Source organism: Aotus nancymaae, unplaced genomic scaffold (genome assembly GCF_030222135.1).
Source record: "Aotus nancymaae isolate 86718 unplaced genomic scaffold, 86718_ANA_hifiasm-v0.15.2.pri h1tg000029l, whole genome shotgun sequence".
In the NCBI taxonomy this organism is placed as follows: domain Eukaryota; kingdom Metazoa; phylum Chordata; class Mammalia; order Primates; family Aotidae; genus Aotus; species Aotus nancymaae.
Window position 1 is genome coordinate 20,690,967 of NW_026988442.1, and position 23,034 is coordinate 20,714,000.

Genomic DNA, 23,034 nt, shown 5'->3' on the forward strand with positions numbered 1-23,034 from the left:
AATGTTCCTGAACTCAGATTCCTGGATTAGCCATTTATAAGTTTCATGGAAAGAAAAAATGAAAGCATTCTCAAAGGTTTTTATCCTTTCAGGTATCCAAACATCTTTATTCAAGAAAGTTTCTGCTTGATGGTAAAATAACGTTAAGACCTTATAGCAAGTCTCAGACTTGCCATACCTGTTTCTTACTTAACAGTAGTCTACCTTAAGCAGTAGGTGTCAATTTAGTGGAAATGTAAGGGTATTGATGTGTAGTGGGGGGTGCTCTGAACTTGGAGGTAGAAATACTAAGTTTAAATCTCAACTTTGCTTCTAACATTGTAACTTTGAGTGTTTTTTAACCACTGTCTACTGCTTGTATCAATATAAGGGATAGATAATAAAACCTGCCTCACAGGAGTGTTGTGAGAATTGAATGAAATAATGTATGTGAAAATACCAAGTACAATGCTTGCTTAGGAAGTAGAATTTTGTTTTGCCGCCTGCCGCCCCCCACCCACTGATAATTGGCAGGGCAGGGTGGTATATTCATCCATCAGTATTATAGATGCAGTTGTTCTTAGATTTTTTGCTTTTAGGCAAAACCTTCTATAGAAGACTATATTATATATACATTAACTCCTGAAGAATCAATTATAATCTCAGCAACCTTGCTCTTTGACCGTTCATTCTACTTAGAGAAGTTAATGAGAACTGATAATAAGAGTGCTAATGGAATTGGAAGACCTTTTTTTTTTTTTTAAACAAAGTAAGGGATACATTTTTAAATAAAACATTGCATTTTAGGAAAAAACACAGAGTATGAGAACACATTGAGTAGAGCATCATCATACTGATTCGAAGAACAAAAAACCTGGTGGAGAGATTTTGTCACCATGCACATCCAGTATGCATGAGTTAAAAAGAATTTTGCTCTTATAGAAACTTAAATGTTATTTAAATATGTGTCACATGTAAATAATAACCTAATGAGAGCAATATAGAGGGAAAAATATATAAGCAAGGGAAAGTGGGTGGTGGTGGTGGTGTTTTTTTTTCCATCTGTTTCAGTACTTGGGTCTTTTCTAACCTATAGTGTCCTGTTTCTACTAGTCCCTCTGCCCGCCTGGCTAGAGTTCTTAAAGTTTCTGCTTTTTCATCACTCAAATACCTATCTCAAGTTCTAGCTACTTTTCTGTGCAGTGTGTAATAATAGCTGCTGTTCTCCTGGTCTAATTTTGTTGCTCTGCCTAACTCCATGCTATCGTTTGTTTCTCCCTTTGTGATCTTCTGCTGTATAGTCAAGTGTCCTTTTAGAACAAACTTCTTGGGATGGACATAGCCTAATGAGCTCATTGCTGATGAAGTCTTATTTTTCCTGTGCATTGGTTAGTGCAGTAAGCAAGGCTCCATAACTGCCTGTCCCAGTGCACTGAAAGATAATAGTGTTGTGTCACCTTAACAACTTGTGGGTTTTGCTTATTGCTTCTTTAGTCTTTGACCACATGCATGTTTTTATATAGTTGCAGTTATTTTATTACAGTCCTTTTTCTGTCATAAACACTTTCCATATGTATTTGTGGTACTCAAATTATAGCATAACAGTTACATAATTTTAAATATTACAGTTTTTCCTCTTGTTAGGTTGTATCTAGTTTTGGGTTTTTGTTTGTTTGTTTGTTCATTTTTGTTTTTTGTTTAAGGGAAGCACCAAAATGAACATCTTTATATGTAATGTTATTTCCCTAAGAGAAATTTCCAGGAGATTGATCCCAGGGTAAGAAGCTATGAACATTTTAATGGCTCTTGCCTTATAATGTCATATTCTGCTTTTTAACATTTAACAAAGAACATTCCTCTGCCCTTGCATTCAGATGAGTCTTATTGTGAGGAAAGGACTAACCTAAGTCACATCTGGAAGTGACTAGCTTTGCCTATTTAAAACTAGAACGAAATAGCCACTGTATTGGGCTATTCACTCAGTAAACCCTGGGTTGGCTACATGTGTGTGATGTGTTTCAAGTCTGGCACAAAGCTACCAAACACATTTTTGGTGAGTTGATTTTAACCTCCTCATATCAGATATGAATGCTCAAGTTGGAGCTTTCATTATAGTTTTTGTGCTGGTAGGATGTTGTAGGAATACACTGGGTTGGCTGTGCATTCTTAGTCACTTTTAAAAAAATCTCCTGGTGTGTCTGTTATGATTTTCTGTTCCTTCGCAAAAATAAAAGCATCAAACAAGATGAAGTCCGACGTAGCCAAGACCCTCTACTTGAACCTTCTGTCAGTACTATTTGTTTAAGTATTGTAGTTTCCATGGTTCATGTTATCGTAAGATATCTTGTGAAATGAATCCTTGTGGTCCCTACTCTAGGCTGACACTTTGTGACTTACTTTTTACAGTGAACATAAAGATTCTGAAAAGAAACACAAAGAGAAGGAGAAAACCAAACACAAAGATGGAAGCTCAGAAAAGCATAAAGACAAGCACAAAGACAGAGACAAGGAAAAACGGAAAGAGGAAAAGGTACAGAGTCTTCTAGTGGGGGAGGAAGGAACATGGATGCATTTTTGTTTGTTTACCTTTAAAAGCAGATATCTTCATTGCATAGTAAGATCCTTTGGCCTTGAAGTGAAAAAGTCTCTTGTCAGGAGAATTTAAAGCAAACTTTAGTCTTAAACTATAAAAACTTTAAGCCCTTTACCACCATGTTTCTCACAGTATCAGATCTGTTCATATCATTACCTTTTTAACTTTATATTGCCAATGGATACATTGAGAAAGCATTAGGGAAAATTGTTTTTGGGAGAAGGCATAATGCCTTATTGTTCATTGAAGTTTCTTCCTGAGTGAAAATTTAGTGATGCTGGTGCCCTTTGTGGCTTTTGGTTCCAGCATAACCAGTGCAAGCCTTCTAAAAATTACTAGGCTTATCTGGCTGAGAATGAACAGTACTCTGTGTAGAGTTTTAAAAAGATAATTTTTATTTTAGGTTTGAAAAAGTAATGTTTGTACTTGGTAAATTCAGATAATATGAAATAAGAAATTAGGTGAAGAAGACATCTCTTCACCCTTCTTCCAGAGATAATCCATGTGTGTTTGTATCCCTTTGTGTGTATATATGAAGATTTTTTTGAAAGATAAAGCTTCAGCCAGGCGTGGTGGCTCACGCCTGTAATCCCAGCATTTTGGGAGGCCGAGGCGGGGGGATCACGAGGTCAAGAGATCGAGACCATCCTGGTCAACATGGGGAAACCCCGTCTCTACTAAAAATACAAAAAATTAGCTGGGCATGGTGGCACGTGCCTGTAGTCCCAGCTACTCAGGAGGTTGAGGCAGGAGAATTGCTTGAACCCAGGAGGCGGAGGTTGCGGTGAGACGAGATCGCGCCATTGCACTCCAGCCTGGGTAACAAGAGCAAAACTCCATCTCAAAAAAAAAAAAAAAAAAAAAAGAAAGATAAAGCTTCTGACAAGTCTAGAAAGTGGGAAGTTGAAGGGGAGGGAGGACATGAGTATACTTTGCCTAAGTCAGAGAAGGCAGGACATAGACTATTGGTTTTTTGTTTGTGTTTTAAATAAACACGAGGGTTTCACTGTGTTGGCCAGACTACTTTCGAACTCCTGGCCTCAAGCAGTCCTCCTACCTCATCCTCCCAAAGCATTGGGATTACAGGCATGAGCCATCACATCTGGCCCAGTTGTATGTTTTGTTTGTTTGGTTTTTGCTTTTGTTTCCTCTCTGCACTGCCAATGGCAAATCCTTGAGTAGTGGAACATATTTATTTGGGAAAAGAGATCTGCCATCACTTAAAGGTAAAAAGCCAACATTTTGAAGAGAAACTTTCTCAGTGCGTAGTGCGTTGGACAGTTTCATGCAGAAGAACTGTTAAAAACGAGTTTTGGAAAAACGTCAGGACCTGTAGTTCATCTTTTCAGTTTTGCTAACATAAGAGGAGCCAGCCTGGGATCATGATGTCCCAAGAATTGATGCTACGTATTCTCAAAAAGAGATTTCTTCAAATTTAGTCCTTTCAAGGTACTAGTCAGTTACCGTTGTTTTACTTTTCAGGTTCGAGCCTCTGGGGATGCGAAAATAAAGAAGGAGAAGGAAAATGGCTTCTCTAGGTAAGACTTTGCTGCTGTGTGGGCTTCCCTTTCTCAGTGTGCAACAGGCCAGCTGCCTGTGTTGTAGTGTTGTCTGAGTTTATCCCAAACACACTGACCTGGCCATCTTGATGATTCCCAGAAAGTCAGCAGTGAAAAGACTTGGTCTAAGCCAACCTGAGCCTTTCTACAGTGCCATTTAGTGAGACTGACCAGCACATTTTCTAGAAGGTTGTTTTGAATAGAGAAGGTTGACAGGAGAGATTTAAAAAAATTGAGATTTAATTTGCATATCACAAAATTTGTCTCTTAGAGGTATACAGTTTACTGTTTTTTTGTTTTGTTTTGTTTTTTAGTATATTCACAAGGTATTACAGCCTCTTCACTAATTCTAGAACATTTTCATCTCTCTAAAAAGAAACTTCATATTCAGTAGTGATTATGGTGTTTTCTGAAAAATCACTTAGTCTGAATTTTTCCTTAGTAATATTGAGAGGCTTATATATAAAAGGTCATTTGACTTAGATGTTAGGGATGAGTGTAGATTTGGGTAAAAATATGTTATCTCTTTTCTAGAAGGAGAGGAAAATGCACACCATCTAGAGGTTATTTCCTGTACTGTTTTTGCCTTTATAATTTTGTTTTCCTCAGCCTCAATTTCCTAAAATAAGCCCAAAGATCCCCTCTAGTTTCAGAACACTAGATGTTTATTGTTATATATTCTCACTTCACTGAATGTCAAAATGGATTTATTAGAAATGGTTGGAAGTGTTTGCGTTATTGACTAGGACAAAACATTTTGAGAGTTTTGCTTCCTTGAATCTTTGAAATTTCAGTTTCATTTGTTAAAATTGTTGACAATTGTTCCTGGTACTCCCGGTCCTTTAGACAAGGAGAAGCAGGTGCCCTCTTCAGGCATGTTTCATAACTGTTCTAGGAATGCAGAATAATAAAATTCAGAAAGCATTAGAGCTGCAAGCCGCCCTAGGAATTTTGATTTCTGAGATAAAGTGACCGAGGCACTGCAGGGCTAATCTCTGCCAATAGACTGCCTTGGACTTTTATTAAACTGATATGAATAAACTCTTTGGACTTGGTGCTTAGTCTTGAGTTCATTTTCAGACTTTTTGCATTAAAAGATTAGGAACACAGCTCTCTTTGAGGCAGTGGTCTCTATGTTCACTTTGCTGGACTGCTTGCTGGCTTGTGTGTATGTCTTTGTAGAAAATCCAGGTGCTTCACTGGAATACAGTTTTCTGGTAAATTGTTTTAGGACTTCTTCCTTCAGACCTAGTAACCCTTCCCACATGTTTTTGTCTTCAGCGTGACAAACTTAGGATCTAGCATTTACTTAACTAGTTGGGTAAATGGCAGGGTTTCTTTCCTTCAGGACCCTGGGGTCTGTGTCAGTAATTCAGGTGGGAGGGGGAACAGCTGTAGAAGTTGGCATTTGGTTACTATGCTAAAATAAGATAAGTTCTTTAAACATTCAAATTCTGTCACAAGCAAGGGGACCCAGTATGCTTTTTTTGATTGGAGGTACTCTTAAAACCCTGTGAATATACTTTGCAGCTGAGTCCGGATTCTTAATCCCTGGATCCCTCCGCAGGGGGCAGCTGCAGGTAAGGAGGCCATTTTTTGTACTGAGTTAAGGCAGTGAGGTTCTGAAGAGATGTGCCAGACCAGGGAGCATCCCGTGGCTGCAGTGATTGCTGGGCTCTGTGGTATTTTTTACTTGTTCCTTCTCCATTTTGGTTCAAGATAGTTGTCTCAAAGGGTTGTCTTTTTATATTCATATTTAGAAGGTAAGATCTTAAATAATAGGGAGACACTCTTCTGTATACAAAGAAAACCTAAGTTAGGACGTTGAACAATGAATAGATTTGGCATAGGATACCTTCTTGTTTAACACATGCCTTTCTTTTATTGTAACATTGTTAGCTTGGTTATTTTTCCATGTAACTGGATATACATGTACATTATTGCCAGATTTTTAGAGCTTTAAGGTACTAAGTTGGGGAAATCAATTTTTATTCCTTTCCTTATAAAAGCTGTACTTTAGCTTTTGGAGTACTAGAACAATTAGTTCAGATTGCGAGGTTAAATATATGGTAGGTTTCTCATGTAAGGCAAGAAAACAACTTAGGTTTATTCTTGGAGTGGTTCATGCCATGCTGGCAAAGATAGCTAAGAAATACTGAAAAAGAATTCTGACTTAGAATAAGGAATCTTGATCCTAAATCCTGATACTGCCCATTCATATGTACAGTGAGGACAAATACTATCTACTTCACAGGTTTGCAGTGAGAAAAAGTGCTCACAGAAGATCTTTATAATATGTACGTGGTTATCCTTATTTATATTAGCTTCTTTTCAATGACATGACATATTCATTCTTTGTATTAATATAATACAGATGTTCTAGCATTCAGTGACCAGCAATTTTTTTTTTCTCTTTAGTCCACCACAAATTAAAGATGAACCTGAAGATGATGGCTATTTTGTTCCTCCTAAAGAGGATATAAAGCCATTAAAGAGACCTCGAGATGAGGACGAGTGAGTATTTTCTTGAAACTTTGACTTTTGAAAACAAATAGGAGGAGTTTAAAGAATAAATGTGATGTGTTTTTCTATAGTTCATAGAGAAATTTGCATTAATTGGCTTCTCATTTGGAATTTGTGATTAATAGACTGATTTCTCTTTGAATTATGAGAAGTAGGGTCTGCTAAACAAGTAAATAGTATACTCAATGCTTACATGAAGATTACATAAATTTTTCTTATTGTAAAAGCAATAGATATTTATTGTAGAAATTTCAAATACAGAATTCATGAAGAATAAATTATTTAAGTTGCTTAAAATTTCTCATCGCCTACCACAGATAAAGTAGTTTCTCTTAGACCTATTCCTGTCAATACATTCTAAGTGAAGTTTCAGTGTGTAAAAATAATAAAACCGCTCATAAAAAGTTGAGGCTTACATGTACGTCTTTCCCAGATTCAGTGAGATTAAATTATATTCATTATTTTCACTCTTACATAGCTTATCATGCTATTATTATAGTAGAAATTGGATGGAAAGGGAGAAGGGGAATACTTAATGAAGTCATATTTGTAGTCATTCAATATAGAATTTCTTTCTTCCACATTCCAGTGAGTTACTGCCATGTGGTAGCTAGTGTGCTGTGTGTTTGGTTCCCAGACTTTCAACTTTTATTTTTATCCCAAACTTTCATTTTATAATGGTATTTATTTCTGCATCTATCCCCCCACCCTATTTTGCTTCCAGGCCTGTGTAAGTGGTTTGTTTTGTTCTATATAGAGCTATAACTATTAGTCATTGGTCTGACCTTCATTACTTTCTTCACTTCTGTTACTCTCGACCATAGAATGCCCAGCCAAGAATAACAGCAGTTACTCCTGCCATGGAGGCTTCCTAGAGTTTGTAGGTCTCCGATGAGTGAGAACTCCTGAGTCATAACTATGTTAACTGCATATTGATGTTCCCCTTTCTAGTGCTGATTATAAACCTAAGAAAATTAAAACAGAAGATATCAAGAAGGAGAAGAAAAGAAAACTAGAGGAAGAAGAGGTTAGTAAAGAGACTTAGGCCCTTTGGGGATTGAGTTTGGAAGTGGGAGTTTTCCATAAGACGAGTGAGTTTTAGGTATTTATTGGCTTGTTTGTTGTAGTAGTAACGTTAGGGGAAAAAATTTAATAAGTGGTGGCTGTGGCACTGGTAGTTTTAAGATCTCTATGAATCCCTACAGTGTCTTAAGTTAACCACAACCAGCAGTGATTCTGCTTTCATAGGCTTCCTGGGTATCTGTCTACCCACAGCTATGCTGCCAACAGATGTTCTTCCAAAAACTATGTCATCTTCATAAATACAGAGATAGTGTTAACAAGAAACCACATTTTGGCTTATAACCCTGAAGAAATTTCCCAAAGAATTTTTTTAGTACTCTCTTAATACCTAACAAAGCATGCTTATCATTCACTTTGGGTAACCATTCCTATCTAAAGTTCTTTAGTGGGTGCCCCTTTGACATATAATTGACACCTAAACTCTTTATCGCAGTTCCTCCCAATCTGGTCCCTGCATCTTGTGCCTCTTTTCATCTTGTGCCTCTTCTCTAGCTTACTTGTACCAGTCATACTGGCCTCCTTTGTTTCTTTTCCACACCAAATTCTTTCATACTTCCAAGCTTTATGTAGCACATGCTGTTCCTCTCTCTGGAACACACATGCTCCCTTCTTTATCCTCTTGGCCTATAACCTTCCTCAAAAAACTTAGTTTAGTTTGAGAGCTTTCCTAAATGTTCTTGGTGATGCTTGTGGTAGATTGAAAATAGAATCATATGCTTCCTCCTTTTGACACTTTTGAGTTCTTGTACTACAAAGTTGTTAGCAGATATTTCAAGAAAAGATATCAGAAATTCACAGGAGTCTTAATGATGCACTTTCCTAAGAGAAGAAGGGGTTGGGTGAGTTCTTAGCTCTTATGCTGCATTTGAGGTTAGCCACTGTCATGGGCAAAATGGGTTCACAAATGTAAAGTGGATAGTTTGAAGTACCATCAGTAAAGAGAGTGATAGTGAAGGGGCAGCAAGTCGTAAGAGCATCATCTATCATAAGGATGTTGATAATCACAATTAAATGTAATAGGTGCTTACCATATGCCAAGCAGTATTCTACATTTTTTATATATGTATCATTTCATTCAATCCTTACGACCTGAAAAGATTGTTATATCCCTCTTATCATCTCCATTTTGCAGATGCAGAAATGGAATATAGAAATATTCAATCATTTGCCTGAGATCAGCTACTAAGGTGGTAAAGCCAGCATTTGATCCCATGCAGTCTGACTTCAGAGCCAGCAGCCAGCACACTAGCTACTGTATTATCTTACTTCCCCTGGGACTTTGCTGATCCTGTAACTCCACAAGGAGGGAGAAGAGAGGTCTTTAATGAGATCACATGAAGACTATTAGTGAGTTGAGACAGAGAGAGATGATCAGGTCCTGAATTTAGAAGATTGTAGTTTTTTGGCAGCTAGTCTATTCTTGGCTGAAGTTCAAGTTACTAAGCACTAATTCAAGGAATTGAGAGTGAAATGTTAAGTAGTGATTATGGTAGCCAGTCACTCCTCTTCCACGTACCTAATCAGTACAGACTAGTCAGTAAAGGAAAATAAAACTTGAGCTCTCCAAGTATTTTTTCTTTTATGTTTTATCTCATTTATGCAAAAATAATACTCTGAGTTTGTCAAACCATTGGGAAAAAACAGTTGACTTCATTTTTTATTATTCTATTTAGCAACCCAACTACATAGGAGGAAAAAATGCTGGCTGAAAGATTCTGAATTAATTATAGGCTTACCATGGCAGGGACCCCAGATGGCAGAATCCATCATTAAACCTCACTTGCCAACTATAGTTTTTTTTGTTTGTTTGTTTTGTTTTTTTTTTTTTTTTGGGTCTCTTGTTTCTGAGAATTGTTCTGAGGTCTCTCAGTGACTGATTATCCCAATTTGAGGCCTGAAAACATACAGTGTAGCCAGTAGTTTCCTGATAGGACCATCTGCATGCCTGCTTAGAAGCTATTCAGAGAGTATCTTCACTGAAAAATATTTCCCTTTCCTGTGGTGTGTTTCAGCCTAAATAGTAAACATTATCTGAATTAATGTGATCCTCTAGTACCTTCTCCAAAACATACCCATATATTTTATGTTCTCCATGCCACTCTTAAAATATGGATGGTACTGTAAGCTTTCTTCTTCTTTCCTACCCTAAAAGTCAATTGCTTATAGACCTTGCATTTATTCCTATCTTGATTGCCCTCCTATCATGAGGTTCTAAAACGTTTATCTATTCCAGTTATTCCCATAAGTCACATTCTGTTATTTTTCTCATAAAGTTAGGTTTTCATTGTAGTTAATAACAGCTGTATGACCTTGATCAAATGACAAAACCTCTGTTTCAAAGTCCTTAATTGTAACCAGGAGTGGTTAAATGAACCCATCCATACACTTTCCAGCTGTGCCATTCTTTAATTGATTTTAAGATGGTTCAAAACCACTTTTCATTGCTATTCAAAAGAGTTCAGATTCTGAGTGGGATATTCATTTGTTGAATATTATATTTTTGTTTTGGTTTTGTATCTATGTTTTGAGATTTATCTCCTATATTAGCGAATTGTGCCTGTTTAGGTTTGATGTCTTTCATTGTGCCGCTTTGAACATTCAAAGTTCAAAGAAGAGCCATAAAGAAATACCACCATAGGAATTGGTATCATTTTAGAACCTCTCAAATACTTGCTTACTGCATCATGACTTTGTATATACAATCATCAGCGATAGAACTATACTCCAGTCAGTCAACTGGAAATTTTCTTTCATATCTAGTACTAAATAACTAATGCAAAGCCTCTTATAGCCATTATTTGATTGTACTGGGAAGACAAGTAGGGTTAAACTTAAGTGAGGAAAAACATGAGAAAAATACACTTTGATTAGTCTCTAGAGCAGTACTTTTCCAGACTTCTTTGAGGTTTTTAAAAAAAAATACAGTTTCCCAAGCTCTTCCCCTGCAGAGTGTTTTTAAACTACATCTCAGGTAGTCGTTAGGAAGTTTTAGGAAATACTGCTCTGGAACAGAGTTACCAGTATGTTGTTATTCATCTGTCAAATGAGGAGTAGACCTAAGATCCTCTTTAGTTCTGATACTCTTTGATTACAATTTTTCTTCCTGATGGCTCGCAAATGCTGCCTCCAGAAGTGTGATAGTCCTTATTTAAGTGTTTTCTCACCATGTTTCTTTGTAGGATGGTAAATTGAAAAAACCCAAGAATAAAGATAAAGATAAAAAAGTTCCTGAGCCAGATAACAAGAAAAAGAAGCCGAAAAAAGAAGAGGAACAGAAGTGGAAATGGTAAAATCTCAGCACTGGGTTAAATGTCACTTCTTTTATTGCACATCATAATGAAGCAAGAATATTGAGTTATTAAAATTAATATCCAGATATTTGGGGGGAAATACTTAAAAGAATTTCTCTAGAATAACATTCTGAAATGAGTTTTCCAGCTTCAGTGAAATCATTAACTCGCTCTAAACCTATTGGATTCCAAACTAGTTTCTACCACTGTAAACAGAATGGACTGGAGAAGCAGACCTATTTATAGGTAGGAATTTAGCATACAAAGAGAGTACAGATGCATTTAAAATGATAGGGAAAGGAAAGATAGATTATTATGTTAGTCATGTTGGGAAAACTGCCTGTTTGTTCAACAACAGAAGAAACCTCAACAAGAAAACGTGGGTGAATATTTTTATAATTGTGCAATAGTGAAGATCCCTTGAAGCAAGACATAACCAGAGACATAAAGCAAGACATAACCAGAGACATAAAGAAAGGTGTTTTATGTTTGATGCATCAGAGTTCCATTTATGGCAGTTGAACAACTTTATACCATTTTAAAAAAAAGAAAAAAAAACTCAAGGCAAAGTATTTACAGTACGAAGGGTTGATATTGCTAATATGAAAAAAAGGCTCTTTTAAAACAAATATGAAAGGAATGATCTAATCACAATGTGAGGAACAGGCAGTGTTTGAAAATAAATGGTTAATAAACATCTAAAAATTTGATCAACTTCATAAGTAATCAAAGATGAAAAAAGTAAATGATAAATCTTTTTGTTTAATCTTTTAATCTTTTTGGGAAAGATTAATAAGTGAAAATATCTAGAGTTGTGAATATAAGAAAACAAGCATTCTCCTTCCTGTAGGAGTGAAAATTCAGTCTTTATGAAGGACAGTTTAGTTGTAGCTGATTGCTCTTGAGACGCGTATTTAGGTGGAGAACTTTTTTACTTTTGGTGTTTAGAATCTTGAAATAAACAGGTCTTTAAAAAATATTTATTTGTGTTAACATTTTCTACTATTTACTATACCAGCAGTAAAAGATTTTGTATTTATGATGAAAAAACTTAAATGACCAAGAGATCTATGAGTTAGAATAAAAATCAAAGTCACACTTACCTCTCTTCTCCCATTCTCATTTTCATTTCCAGCTTTGAGATAATCACTGTTCATAATTTGGTATCTAGCCTTCCAAACCCATTTATGAGCCTTTTATGGATTTTGTAATATTTTATTATTTATTGATTGATTGGTATTTTTAGTGGAGTCAGGGTTTCACCTTGTTGGCCACCCTGGTCTTGAACTCCTGACCTCAGGTGATCCCCCTGTCTTAGCCTCCCAAAGTGCTGGGATTACAGGTGTGAGCCACTGTGCCCAGCTGGCTTTTGTAATTCAGAGCATTGATGTCCACAGCACTTCTGAGGAAAGGGAAGAGTAAGAGCACTGACCAGAAAGATAGCAGAGAGGAGAGCCACAGTGGCAGAAATGTGGCTGGCCACATGGTGACAGCTGTGTGATTGGCATGTTGCTATGGCATTGTGGAATTAAATGGGGAGTATAGAAAAGGAGTATCACAGAGCAGAGGAACCCTGGCCCTTTCCTGAGGTCAGAGTCAGAAAGCAAAAGAAGGCTGGGCGCGGTGGCTCATACCTGTAATCTCAGTACTTTAGGAGGCTGAGGTCAGTGGATCACCTGAGGTCAGGTGTCCGAGACCAGCCTGGCCAACATAACGAAACCCCATCTCTGCTAAAAATACAGAAATTAGCCTGGCGGGATGGCTCACGCACCTGTAGTCCCAGCTATTTGGAAGGCTGAGGTAGGAGAATCACTTGAACCTGGGAGGTGGAGATTGCAGTGAGCCGAGATCATGCCACTGTACTCCAGCCTGGGTGACAGAGTGAGATTCTATCTCCAAAAAAAAAAAAACACGTGTTTGTTTTTCTCATTTTTATTTCACTTTTCTTTAGAACTAATACAACATTTTCATTGCTCTTGACCTTTAAGGAAATGATTTTTAGAAATAAAGTAATTGTGTAAATTAGAGGCTTTTGGGGGTTAAGAGAATGGTATAGTCAGGGTCCTGTGGTAGATGTTCAATAAATGCTTTTTAAATGAACAAATAAATTTCCTTATGAGGAGCTCCCTGCTGTCTCCAGTTTACTTCAGAGCTTTGGCTCTTATTAGGATCCAGGCAAGTGCACTGGGTCTAGCCTTGTATGTGTAGAATTAGGTGGCTTTGAGGGGGTCTAGGAGCCTAATTTTGCTTTTGTGGTTGAAATCCTTATCAGTATTGCCACACATTAATTCTGAGAGACCATGACTTTTGGTTTTTATTCTTAATTTGGTTTAAAGGCAAACTGGCTAGTCTTTAACTGAAAGTTTTTTTTGAGGAATGAGCAGACTTTGCTGCAGCTTCTAATGCATGCATTTCTCAGGTTTGAGTGTTAAACCTTGCACATTCTTTCCAAGCACAGTGCTTGAATGGCACACCAAGTTTTTGGAGTTGAAAATATGAATGAAGAGCCTTTTAACTGATAGCTAGAGGCTATGTATTGCTCTCTGAAGTCAGTTATCCAGTCCTCAGTGACTGCCACTGATGACCTTGTCGGGGACTTAAATGGCAGATACTCTTATTTTTACTATTCATCATGCTATGCAAAAGAGGTACATATTTTACGAGCTTGACAGATTTGCAGATCTTTTGCTTCCCTCCTAAGTCGGCAGACATGTTTATTCTTAACCCTCAAAAAACAAACAAAAAATGACTTACTCTGATCTTTATCTCCCTCCTTTGGTAATTGTTCCATTGGAAAAGGTCTGGGTCCGTCAGGGTTTCTTTGCTGTATCACATTATCTTCATAGAAACATTGTTTCAAGTGGTGGCAGTGTGGTGCTTGGGTTTATAGGTGAAATCCTGTTTGTCCCAGATGTTCTGATTTTTAACTGTTGCCCATTGTAGCTGAACAAGGTTTCAGCACTGTAGTGGGTTAATAATGTACACTTTTGTGTCAGGGCTGACCTGTTAATTCTCAACAGATGATTCTTCATAATGAATTAGAACCTGGGGAGTTTATTGCAGGTGTTAGGTGTGATTTTAAATGGAGTTTTGAATCTCTTAGCAAAAGTGAAATGCTCTAAGGAGTCAGGACTATAATGTTGAAAGGAATTAGTGTTGAAAGACTGGCTCATAAATATGGTCAATGATAGTGGTAAGAAATTTATGGAATATGGATTATTGACATTTTGCTCAAACCAGAAAAACTCCTCTTAATTTCAAGGATTAGCATTCAGAAGCATGTGACCTTTATTTCTAAATTTAAAAAACCTAAATAAGAGTTTTATAGCATACTGTGAATTGCTTGTTAACTGCAAGGGAACTTGATTTCAAACAGCATATGGAGTTTACTTTCCTGTCTTACATTTCTAGCACTTTTCTACCTTCCCCCTTTCAAGCAAATTTTATTATTAAATTGGTATTTGAATAAGTCAAGCTGCCAAAAGGAAGCCATTTTGATGTCTAAGTACATGTTTTTGTTTTATTTTAGTTTTTTTTTTTAATTTGGGGGGTTTAAGCACTTATTGGGAGTCTAAAATAACAAAACTGTTTTTATTTGTACAATAATAGTTGTCAGCCCAGTCACATCAGCTTATTGAAAGAGATAATCTTTCTGTTTAAACTGAGGTTTAGTGTTATGCTTCGCTGAATCTCTTCATTTGCTTAAATGGTAAAGAAGTTGCTGTGTGTCCTCAAGAATACATGTTGAAATAGGAATTGTAAAAACTGTTTGGGGTCTTGATTTAAAAACACTGTAGTTGATGAGAAGAATGGTGCCAAAGTCCCAAAGTCCCATAATGAGGGAAAGCTGGCGTTCTGAATCCCTTCATGGTTATTCTGTGACTGCTACAGGTAGGCTCCTTGCAAATGCTCTCATACACACACACACACACACACACACACACGTGTGTGTGTGTGTGTGTGTACTTTCTCTGTTTGGAGAGTAATAGACTCTAGAATTGGGTGGGTTCCTTCATTGAGATCTTTCTATTGATACAGCAATGATTCTGCCAATTTCATATCTGAAAAAGTAATAGGTTAGTTATAGAAGATCTTTAATGCTTCTTTGAGGTCTAAGATTCTATTAAATCTTGACTTTATTTTTTAAAATTATTTGTGTAAAATACATATGACATAACATTTATCATCTTAACCATTTTCAAGTGTACAGTTCAGTGGCATTAAGTACATTCATACTGTGTACCATCACCATCTCCAGAACTCTTTGTCTTGCAAAACTGAAACTCTGTACTTATTAACAATTCCCCACTCCATTATTCCCCCAGTTGTTTTATTGATTGATTGATTGATTGATTGATTGATTGAGATGGAGTCTTGCTGTGTCACCCAGGTTGGAATGCAGTGGTGTGATCTCAGCTCACTGCAGCCTCTGCCTCCTGGGTTCAAGCAGCCCTCTCACCTCAGCCTCTTGAGTAGCTGGACTACATAGGCCTGGCTAATTTTTTATATTTTTGTAGAAATACAGTTTTATGTTGCCCAGGCTGTTCTCAAACTCCTGAGTAGCTGAGACATGTGTGCACCATCACGGCTAGCTAATTTTTGTATTTTTAGTAGAAATGGGGTTTCGCTATGTTGGCCAGGCTGGTCCCAAACTCCTGACCTCAGGTGATCCGCCCGCCTCATCCTCCCAAAGTGTTGGGATTACAGGGGTGAGCCACCACAGCCAGCCTATTCCCCCAGTTCTTGGTAAGCACCATTCTACTTTCTGTCTCTTATGAATTTGACTACTCTAGGTACCTCGTATTAATAGAGTCATACAGTAATATTTGTCCTTTGTGACTGACTTATTTCACTTAACATGTCAACGCTTATCCATGTTGTAGCATGTTTCAGAATTTTCTGACTTTTAAAGGCTAAATAATATTCCATTGTATGTTTGTACTGCATTTTGTTTATTCATTCATCTTTTGATGGACACTTGGGTTGTTTCTGCCTTTGGCTGTTACAGATAGTGCTGCTGTGAATATTCGTGTACAAGTATTGGTTTGAATATTGGGTATATTTCTGGAAATTGAATTGCTGGACCATGTGGCAATTCTATGCTATACTTTTTGATGAATTGCCATACTATCTTTTCCACATTGGATGCATTGGCTGCACCTTTTTACGTTCCTACCATGACCACATAAGGGTGCTAGCTTCTCTACACCTTCACCAACACTTGTTATTTTTTGTTTTATTGCCATCCTTATGGGTATGAGTGGTATCTCGTTGTCGTTTTGATTTGTATTTTCCTAATGATTAGTGACGTTGAGTATTTTGTCAGGTGCTTGTTTGGCCACTTCTTTAGAAAAATGTCCATTCAAGTTCTTTGCCCCCCCCACCCACTTTTTTTTTTTTTTTTTAAACCAAGTCTTGCTCTGTCACCCAGGCTGGAATGCAGTGGGCGTGATTTCGGCTCACTGAAACCTCAGCCTCCCAGGTTAAAGTGATTCTCATGACACAGCCTCCCAAGTAGTTGAGATTTCAGATGTGCATCACCACACCTGGCTAGTTTTTTGAATTTTTAATAGAAATGGAGTTTTGCCATGTTGGCTAGACTGGTCTCGAACTCCTGACCTCAAATGATCCCTCCGCCTGCCTCAGCCTCCCAAAGTGCTGGGATCAGAGGTGTGAGCCACCGTGCCTGGCCTCATTTTTTTGGATTTTATCTTTTATTCCCTCTACCTTAAGACTGAGACTTTGCCCATGTTTTAATTGGGTTGTTTGTTGAGATGTAGGAGCTGTTTATATATTCTATATGTTAATTATCAGATACATGATTTACAATTTTTTTTTTCATTCTGTGAGTTGTCTCACATTCTCTTGAAGTGTCCTTTGATGCACAGAAGTTTTTAAATTCAGTGAAGTTCAATTTATTTATTTATTGAGACAGAGTGTCTCTCTGTTGCCCAGGCTGGAGTGCAGTGGCATGATCTTGGCTCACTGCAACCTCTGCCTCCCAGGTTCAAGCAAGTCTTGTGTCTCAGTCTCCTGAGTAGCTGGGATTTCAGGCTTGCGCCACCATGCCCGGCTAATTTTTGTATTTTTAGTAGAGATGGGGGTCTGGCCAGGTTGGTCTCGAACTCCTGTCCTCAACTGATCTGCCCACCCCAGCCTCCCAAAGTGCTGGGATTACAGGTGTGAGCTACTGTGCCTAGCCTCAATTCATTTATTTATTCTTTTTGTTACCTGTGTTTTATGTGTCGTATCCAATAAATCACTGTCAAATCCAACATTGTGAAGCTTTTCCCCCCTATGTTGTCTTCTAAGAGTTTTATATTTTTCCTCTTATATTTAGGTCTTTGAATCTTTTTGAATTAATTTTTGTCTATAATGTAATATAAAGACCCAGTTTGATTATTTTCCCAATACTATTGTTGAAAAGACTGTTCTTTCTCCATTGAATGGTCTTAAGCATCCTTGTTGTAAATCATTTGACCATATATGTTGACCTTGGTTTTATAGTAATATCGTTGTTACAGTATGGTTTAATACATGTAATTTTTATTTGATGTTTCTGAACTTTGTTTAAAATAACTTGTTCCATGGCTGAATGATAAAATAAATAATAAAATATTGGACTTGGAAAGTAAGTATGAGGATAGTTAGTTCATCTATTCCAGAGTAAAAGAAACTGGAGACATATCAACCAGTTGCAATATGTGAACCTGAGTTGGATCCTGTTCTATAAAATGAATTTAGATAAAATAGGGACATTTTTAATATGGACTGGGTATTAGAATTATACTAGGAAGTTATTAATTTTGTTAGATGTGATAATAGTATTGTGGTTGTGTAGAACAATATTTTTGTGGTGAAGTATCAAATCTGCAACTTTGAAAATGATCCAGCCAAAATGGAAATTTAGCAAATTGTTAACAGTTGTGGGTTTTGTCGTTGTTGTTGTTGTTGTTGGTTTGTTTGTTTTTGAGATGAAGTCTTACTTTGTTGTCCAGGCTGGAGTAGAGTGGCACGATCTTGGTTCACTGCAACCCCCACCTCCCGGGTTCAAGAGAGTCTTCTGCCTCAGCTTCCCAAGCAGCTGGGACTATAGGCGCATGCCACCACACCCAAATTTTTGTATTTTTAGTGGAGATAAGGTTTCACCGTATTGGCCAGGCTGGTGTTGAACTCCTGACCTTGCAATCCACCCGCCTTGGTCTCCCAAAGTGCTGGAATTATGGTGTTCATTGTATTACTCTTTTTTTTTTTCTATGTTTAACCATTTTAAAAATACGTTTTCAAAAGGTTGTTTCCACTGAGCTTTAGATTCACTTATCAGTGTCTGCTAGATAGTTCCAGGTAATCCATAAGTTCCTTAAACTCATTGTGCCCCAGTTAAGCTATCATTTCCTGGTCTTCTTGTTTTACATACTTTCTCATAAGGTCATTTTCCCCTGTACCTTCTGTCTGACATCTTCACTCTGAGGAGGCTTTTTCCTGCTTACCAACAATGTAAACAATCCCTCTGCCATGTACACCATTGTGGTAAAACAACTGTTTACATTTTCACGTCCCTCACTTGTTGCTGAGCTCCTTCGTTATCCAGTATCCTTGAACTGAACTGTTGAAATGTATTTTCCTTTATTCACCACAGTATTTCATCTTACTTTGGATTGTTGGCTTTTTCAAAATGAGGGACACTCTTTCTTTTGATCCAGGCCTTGAGTGTGAGGCTTAGAAGTCATTCTGGAGCACTAATCAGTTGAGAGGATAATTTGGCATTTAATCAGTGATGATCCCCATCTTAGGCAAGGTGATCACTTAATGAGGTTGTGCTTTGTCTTTTAAAGGTGGGAAGAAGAGCGCTATCCTGAAGGCATCAAGTGGAAATTCCTAGAACATAAAGGTCCAGTATTTGCCCCACCATATGAGCCTCTTCCAGAGAGTGTCAAGTTTTACTATGATGGTGAGTTGTTTCAAGGTTCTTGATTCTTGGCCAAGAAAAGAAATCTGCTTTTATTTAGGGATAGAAAACAAGGAAGGATCCCATATCATGGATAATCCTTTTTATTTGGTTTTATTGTCATGCGATTTTGAGGAAGGGACATCAGGTATTACTTGACTGTTAAAGGCCCATTTGCTGCTGAAAAAGTGCCATGAAAAAGGGGCTGTTAATGTCTTCTCTACATAGTCCAAAAAAGGTTTGTCAACATGGCTCAAGTGTGTGGGCTGCAAGCTGAAGGTTTTGATCTGAACTTCATTTCTAGGGAGCGACTTTGCAAGAGTTACTAGAAAAGCCTCACTTGAATGGTAGTATTTTGTGCTAGGGATATAATAATGCAGTTGGACAAGCTGCTTATCACTAGAAACAGTACTAGTATGTGGTTGAGGATTAATAGTCTTCCAGCAGTCTCTAGATAGGGCTGGTAGGCATCTGTCACTCATTCTATGTAGCGTAACCACTATGCCTTTGATATATGTGCAGTCAAGTCTGATGAGCTGCTTTAAAGAAATGCCCTGCCTGGGTCTCTTAGAACCCTCAGAATTGTCCATTATCTGTCATTGATATTTCTGTCCTTGGGTTGAAGGATTTGAGAGTAGCCTTTGACATACCTCCTGTCGGCAGTACAGCAGCATGTAGATGGTAATAACAGATTTTCCTCATTCCATGAGTTCTATCCAGAAATGGTTAGAGCATTGTTCATCATACCCTTATGTGCTATGACTCAGCAGAGTGGATCTGAGCCCATTTAATAGTTGTGGGGTGGGCTTCTTTTCCCTTTCCCCACTGTCCCTCTTCTTTCCCCTTTCCCAGCGTCCTTCTCTCTTCTGTCCCCTTTCCCCACAGTCCCCCTTTTCCTTTCCCCACCATTCCTCTTCCACCCTTACTTGGCTTGCCACCATCTTTTGGCCACTGTTACTTTACCACCCTATCTCTCCACTATTTTTTCCCCACCCTCAACCCCCTGACTGTTTTCTTCTCACCCACCCCACTGCCCCCACCAAAATAAAAAGTTGTGGGATGAGATTGAGTACTTCCGTACCAAGTTGTCTGCTGACCAAACTCTGAAAACACTGTGCAGGATAACTGCTGAAAAGCGTCAGTGGTGAACACTCAGGGGTTCTGGTGCATCTCTCTTCCCACCAGTAATGGCGTTAGGTCCACCAGTGCTTATAGGCCTAGGTAGTAGTTTACACTAAAGGGCTGGGTCTGCAACTGAGGAAAGTCCCAAACTTGGCAAGCTGAAGTTTGTTTTTTAAAATGACATATTCATTAGCCAGGTGTGGTGGTGCACGCCTGTAGTCCCAGCTACTTGGGGAGGCTAAGGTGGGAGGATCACTTGAGCCCAGGAGGCAGAGGTTGAAGTGAGCCCAGATTGCACCACTGCCTTCCAGCCTATGTGACAGAGTAAGACCCTGTCTCAAAAAATAAAAAATAAATAAAACAATGTATTTATCGAATGTATTTGTGTTCAGACACCAAGACCCAGCAGTGGATAGTACTACTGACTTAGACCCTGATCTTGGGGAGTTTGTAGCCTAGCAGGACTCTATAATCTCAGTGGCAAATGCTTATATTACATAAACATTTGATCTGTTGGCCAGAGAGCATAAGACAATTCTTTCAGTTTTCACACTAGTCAAAGCCAAAACTCCTAATTAAGAGAAAGGCCCTAGGACCTTGAAGAGGACCATCTCAAAGTGTAGGTATTCTGTAGCCCTAGTCTGAACTCACCAGGAGCTTTAGGATGCTCAACTGGTAAAGCCTCACTTTGAGCTTCAAAGTGATTGGAGGGAAAGTTAGATTCCTTAGTCTTGGGGTTTCTCTTCCTTTTCAAGATGGGAAGCAGAGGCCTACTCTACTTCACAGGTTGCCATACATAGTCCTTTCCTCCCATTCTTGCCCAGTCCTCATTTATAGGAACTCTTGCTTTAGGGCTCCAGCATTTTCTCAGTTGGGCCTCCTCTGGGATTTCTCCTCTTTGATTTGTGAACTCTTACTCTGCATAAGTCAAGAAGTCATATTTGACTTTAGTTCAAACTGATACAGTAAGTACTGCCTATTCTCTGGGGAGGAGAATTCTTAGATGCCTTTAGAACCTGCCAGGGAAGTAGGGCATGGGCTGGCTGAAGCAGTGAATTGCTGCCTCCTCTAAGGACCTTCAGTTTACAGCATTGACGCAGCAGTTTCCTTTTCCTGGAGCTCAGCCTTTTCCACAAAGTGTTAACCTTGCCAGGAACCTTCCAGTCATCCTCCCACTACTCTGCCGCAGGGAGCCGTCATTTCATCTTTTGACAGCACATCTAAAATAGGAGGAGTCACAGTTCCTTCCTTTATTGGGACAGAATTCAGTAAAACAGCCCAAAGTCTCATTTTTTAAAATTTATTTTTTAGTTTATTTATTTGAGACAGAGTCACATTCTGTCACCCAGGGGGAGTGCAGTGGCACAATCTTGGCTGACTGTAACCTCCACCTCCAAAGTTCAAACGATTCTCATGCCTCAGCCTCCCGAGTAGCTGAAATTACAGGCACATGCCACCACACCGAGCTAATTTTTGTATTTTCATTAGAGACAGGGTTTTACCATGTTGGTCTAGCTGGTCTTGAACTCCTGACCTCAAGTGATCCTCCCACCTCAGCCTCCCAAAGTGCTGGGTGCCCAGCCACTTTTTTTTTTTTTAATGCTCTTAACATTTATACCAAACAAACCTGAAAACAGTTCACATTTTTTTCCTGCCATTTTATTTTATTTATTTTATTCCTAGTGACTTAATGTTTTCCTTTATATTGGAAACATGTTACAGTTTTCTGAAGAAGTGTAGGGACTCTTAATACAGCCTGTCTTCCCCGAAGTGTCTTCCTTCCAAAGCAGCAGCTTGGGGGTTTATGGGGGCAGCTGCGCCACCTGTTGGCCTTTTAAGTTAATGGTCCAAAGTGGGTTCTTTCTATTAAAACTGAATTTTGTGCTACAGTTCTCTACACCCCTGCAGTTAGATTGCGCGTCATTATGAAGTGAGATAAGATGTCTTCTGAGTTTTGAAATACGTGAATTTCTGGTTAAATTTTAGTTTTCTATAATGAATGTGAGTACCCTTGGTGAATTATTAATACCTGTGTAATAGTAAAGCAGTGGAATTATAGTTAACCTCATGTTAAGTATAGCCAAATGCTATTATTATAGCCTGGATTGGTTGCAGCTGATGTTGTAAAGTTGGATTTTTAAGAAAGAATGGAAATTGGCACTAAGAGTACTGTTGAAAGCATTCTGTTTGAAAAGCAGATTAAATTCCCTAGTACTTTTCTTTCACTGCTTTATTAACTAAATCAGGTACATAAAACCCCTATTCAGATTTTCTTTACCAGTTAGCAGCTTTCATTGTGAAACATCTGAGTCCCTTTAGACAGCTTTTTTTTTTTTTTTTTTTAAAAGACAGAATCATGCTCTTTCACCTAGGCTGGAGTGCAGTGGTTCAGTTTTGGCTCACTGCAACCTCTGCCTCCCAGGTTCAAGCAATTCTTATGCCTCAGCCTCTTAAGTAGCTGACAGGCTCCCACTATCATGCCTAGCTATTTTTTTATATTTTTAGTAGAGATGGAGTTTTGCCATGTTGGCCAGGCTGGTCTGGAACTCCTGACCTGAAATGATCTGCTCACCTCAGCCTCCCAAAGTGCTGGGATTACAGGTGTGAGCCATTGTGCCTGGCCCCTTTAGAGACAGATTTTACATAAACAATTGGATATACCAGGAACCCCAGTCATCCTTGTGCTGTGGATACATTCTGGTTTCCTGAAAGAGGGAGCCTCATGGTACCCGTGTTCCAAAGCAGTGCATCGCAAACTGTAGTGTGCATCCAAGTCTTGTTAAAATGTAATTTCTGATTCAGTAGGTCTAGGAGGGGGCCTGGGATTCTGCGTTTCTAACAAACTCCCATGTGATGCCAGTGCTGCCTGTGAACCACTTGGTGAATAGCAAGGTTCTAGAAGACGGTCTTATTTAGGCTTTTCCTATGGGAAATCTG

At 38.3% G+C, this 23,034-nt stretch overlaps 1 protein-coding gene across 1 annotated transcript in view; it reads left to right on the forward strand.

Moving 5' to 3' along the window:
- The window catches only part of TOP1 (DNA topoisomerase I), a 99,485-nt gene that overhangs the window by 47,719 nt on the left and 28,732 nt on the right, over nt 1-23,034 (forward strand). The window contains exons 4-9 of the mRNA XM_012455015.2: nt 2,386-2,509; nt 4,055-4,110; nt 6,550-6,645; nt 7,606-7,681; nt 10,917-11,023; nt 18,863-18,978. Coding sequence (XP_012310438.1) covers nt 2,386-2,509; nt 4,055-4,110; nt 6,550-6,645; nt 7,606-7,681; nt 10,917-11,023; nt 18,863-18,978 — 575 coding nt within the window. The remainder of the gene's footprint in view (nt 1-2,385; nt 2,510-4,054; nt 4,111-6,549; nt 6,646-7,605; nt 7,682-10,916; nt 11,024-18,862; nt 18,979-23,034) is intronic.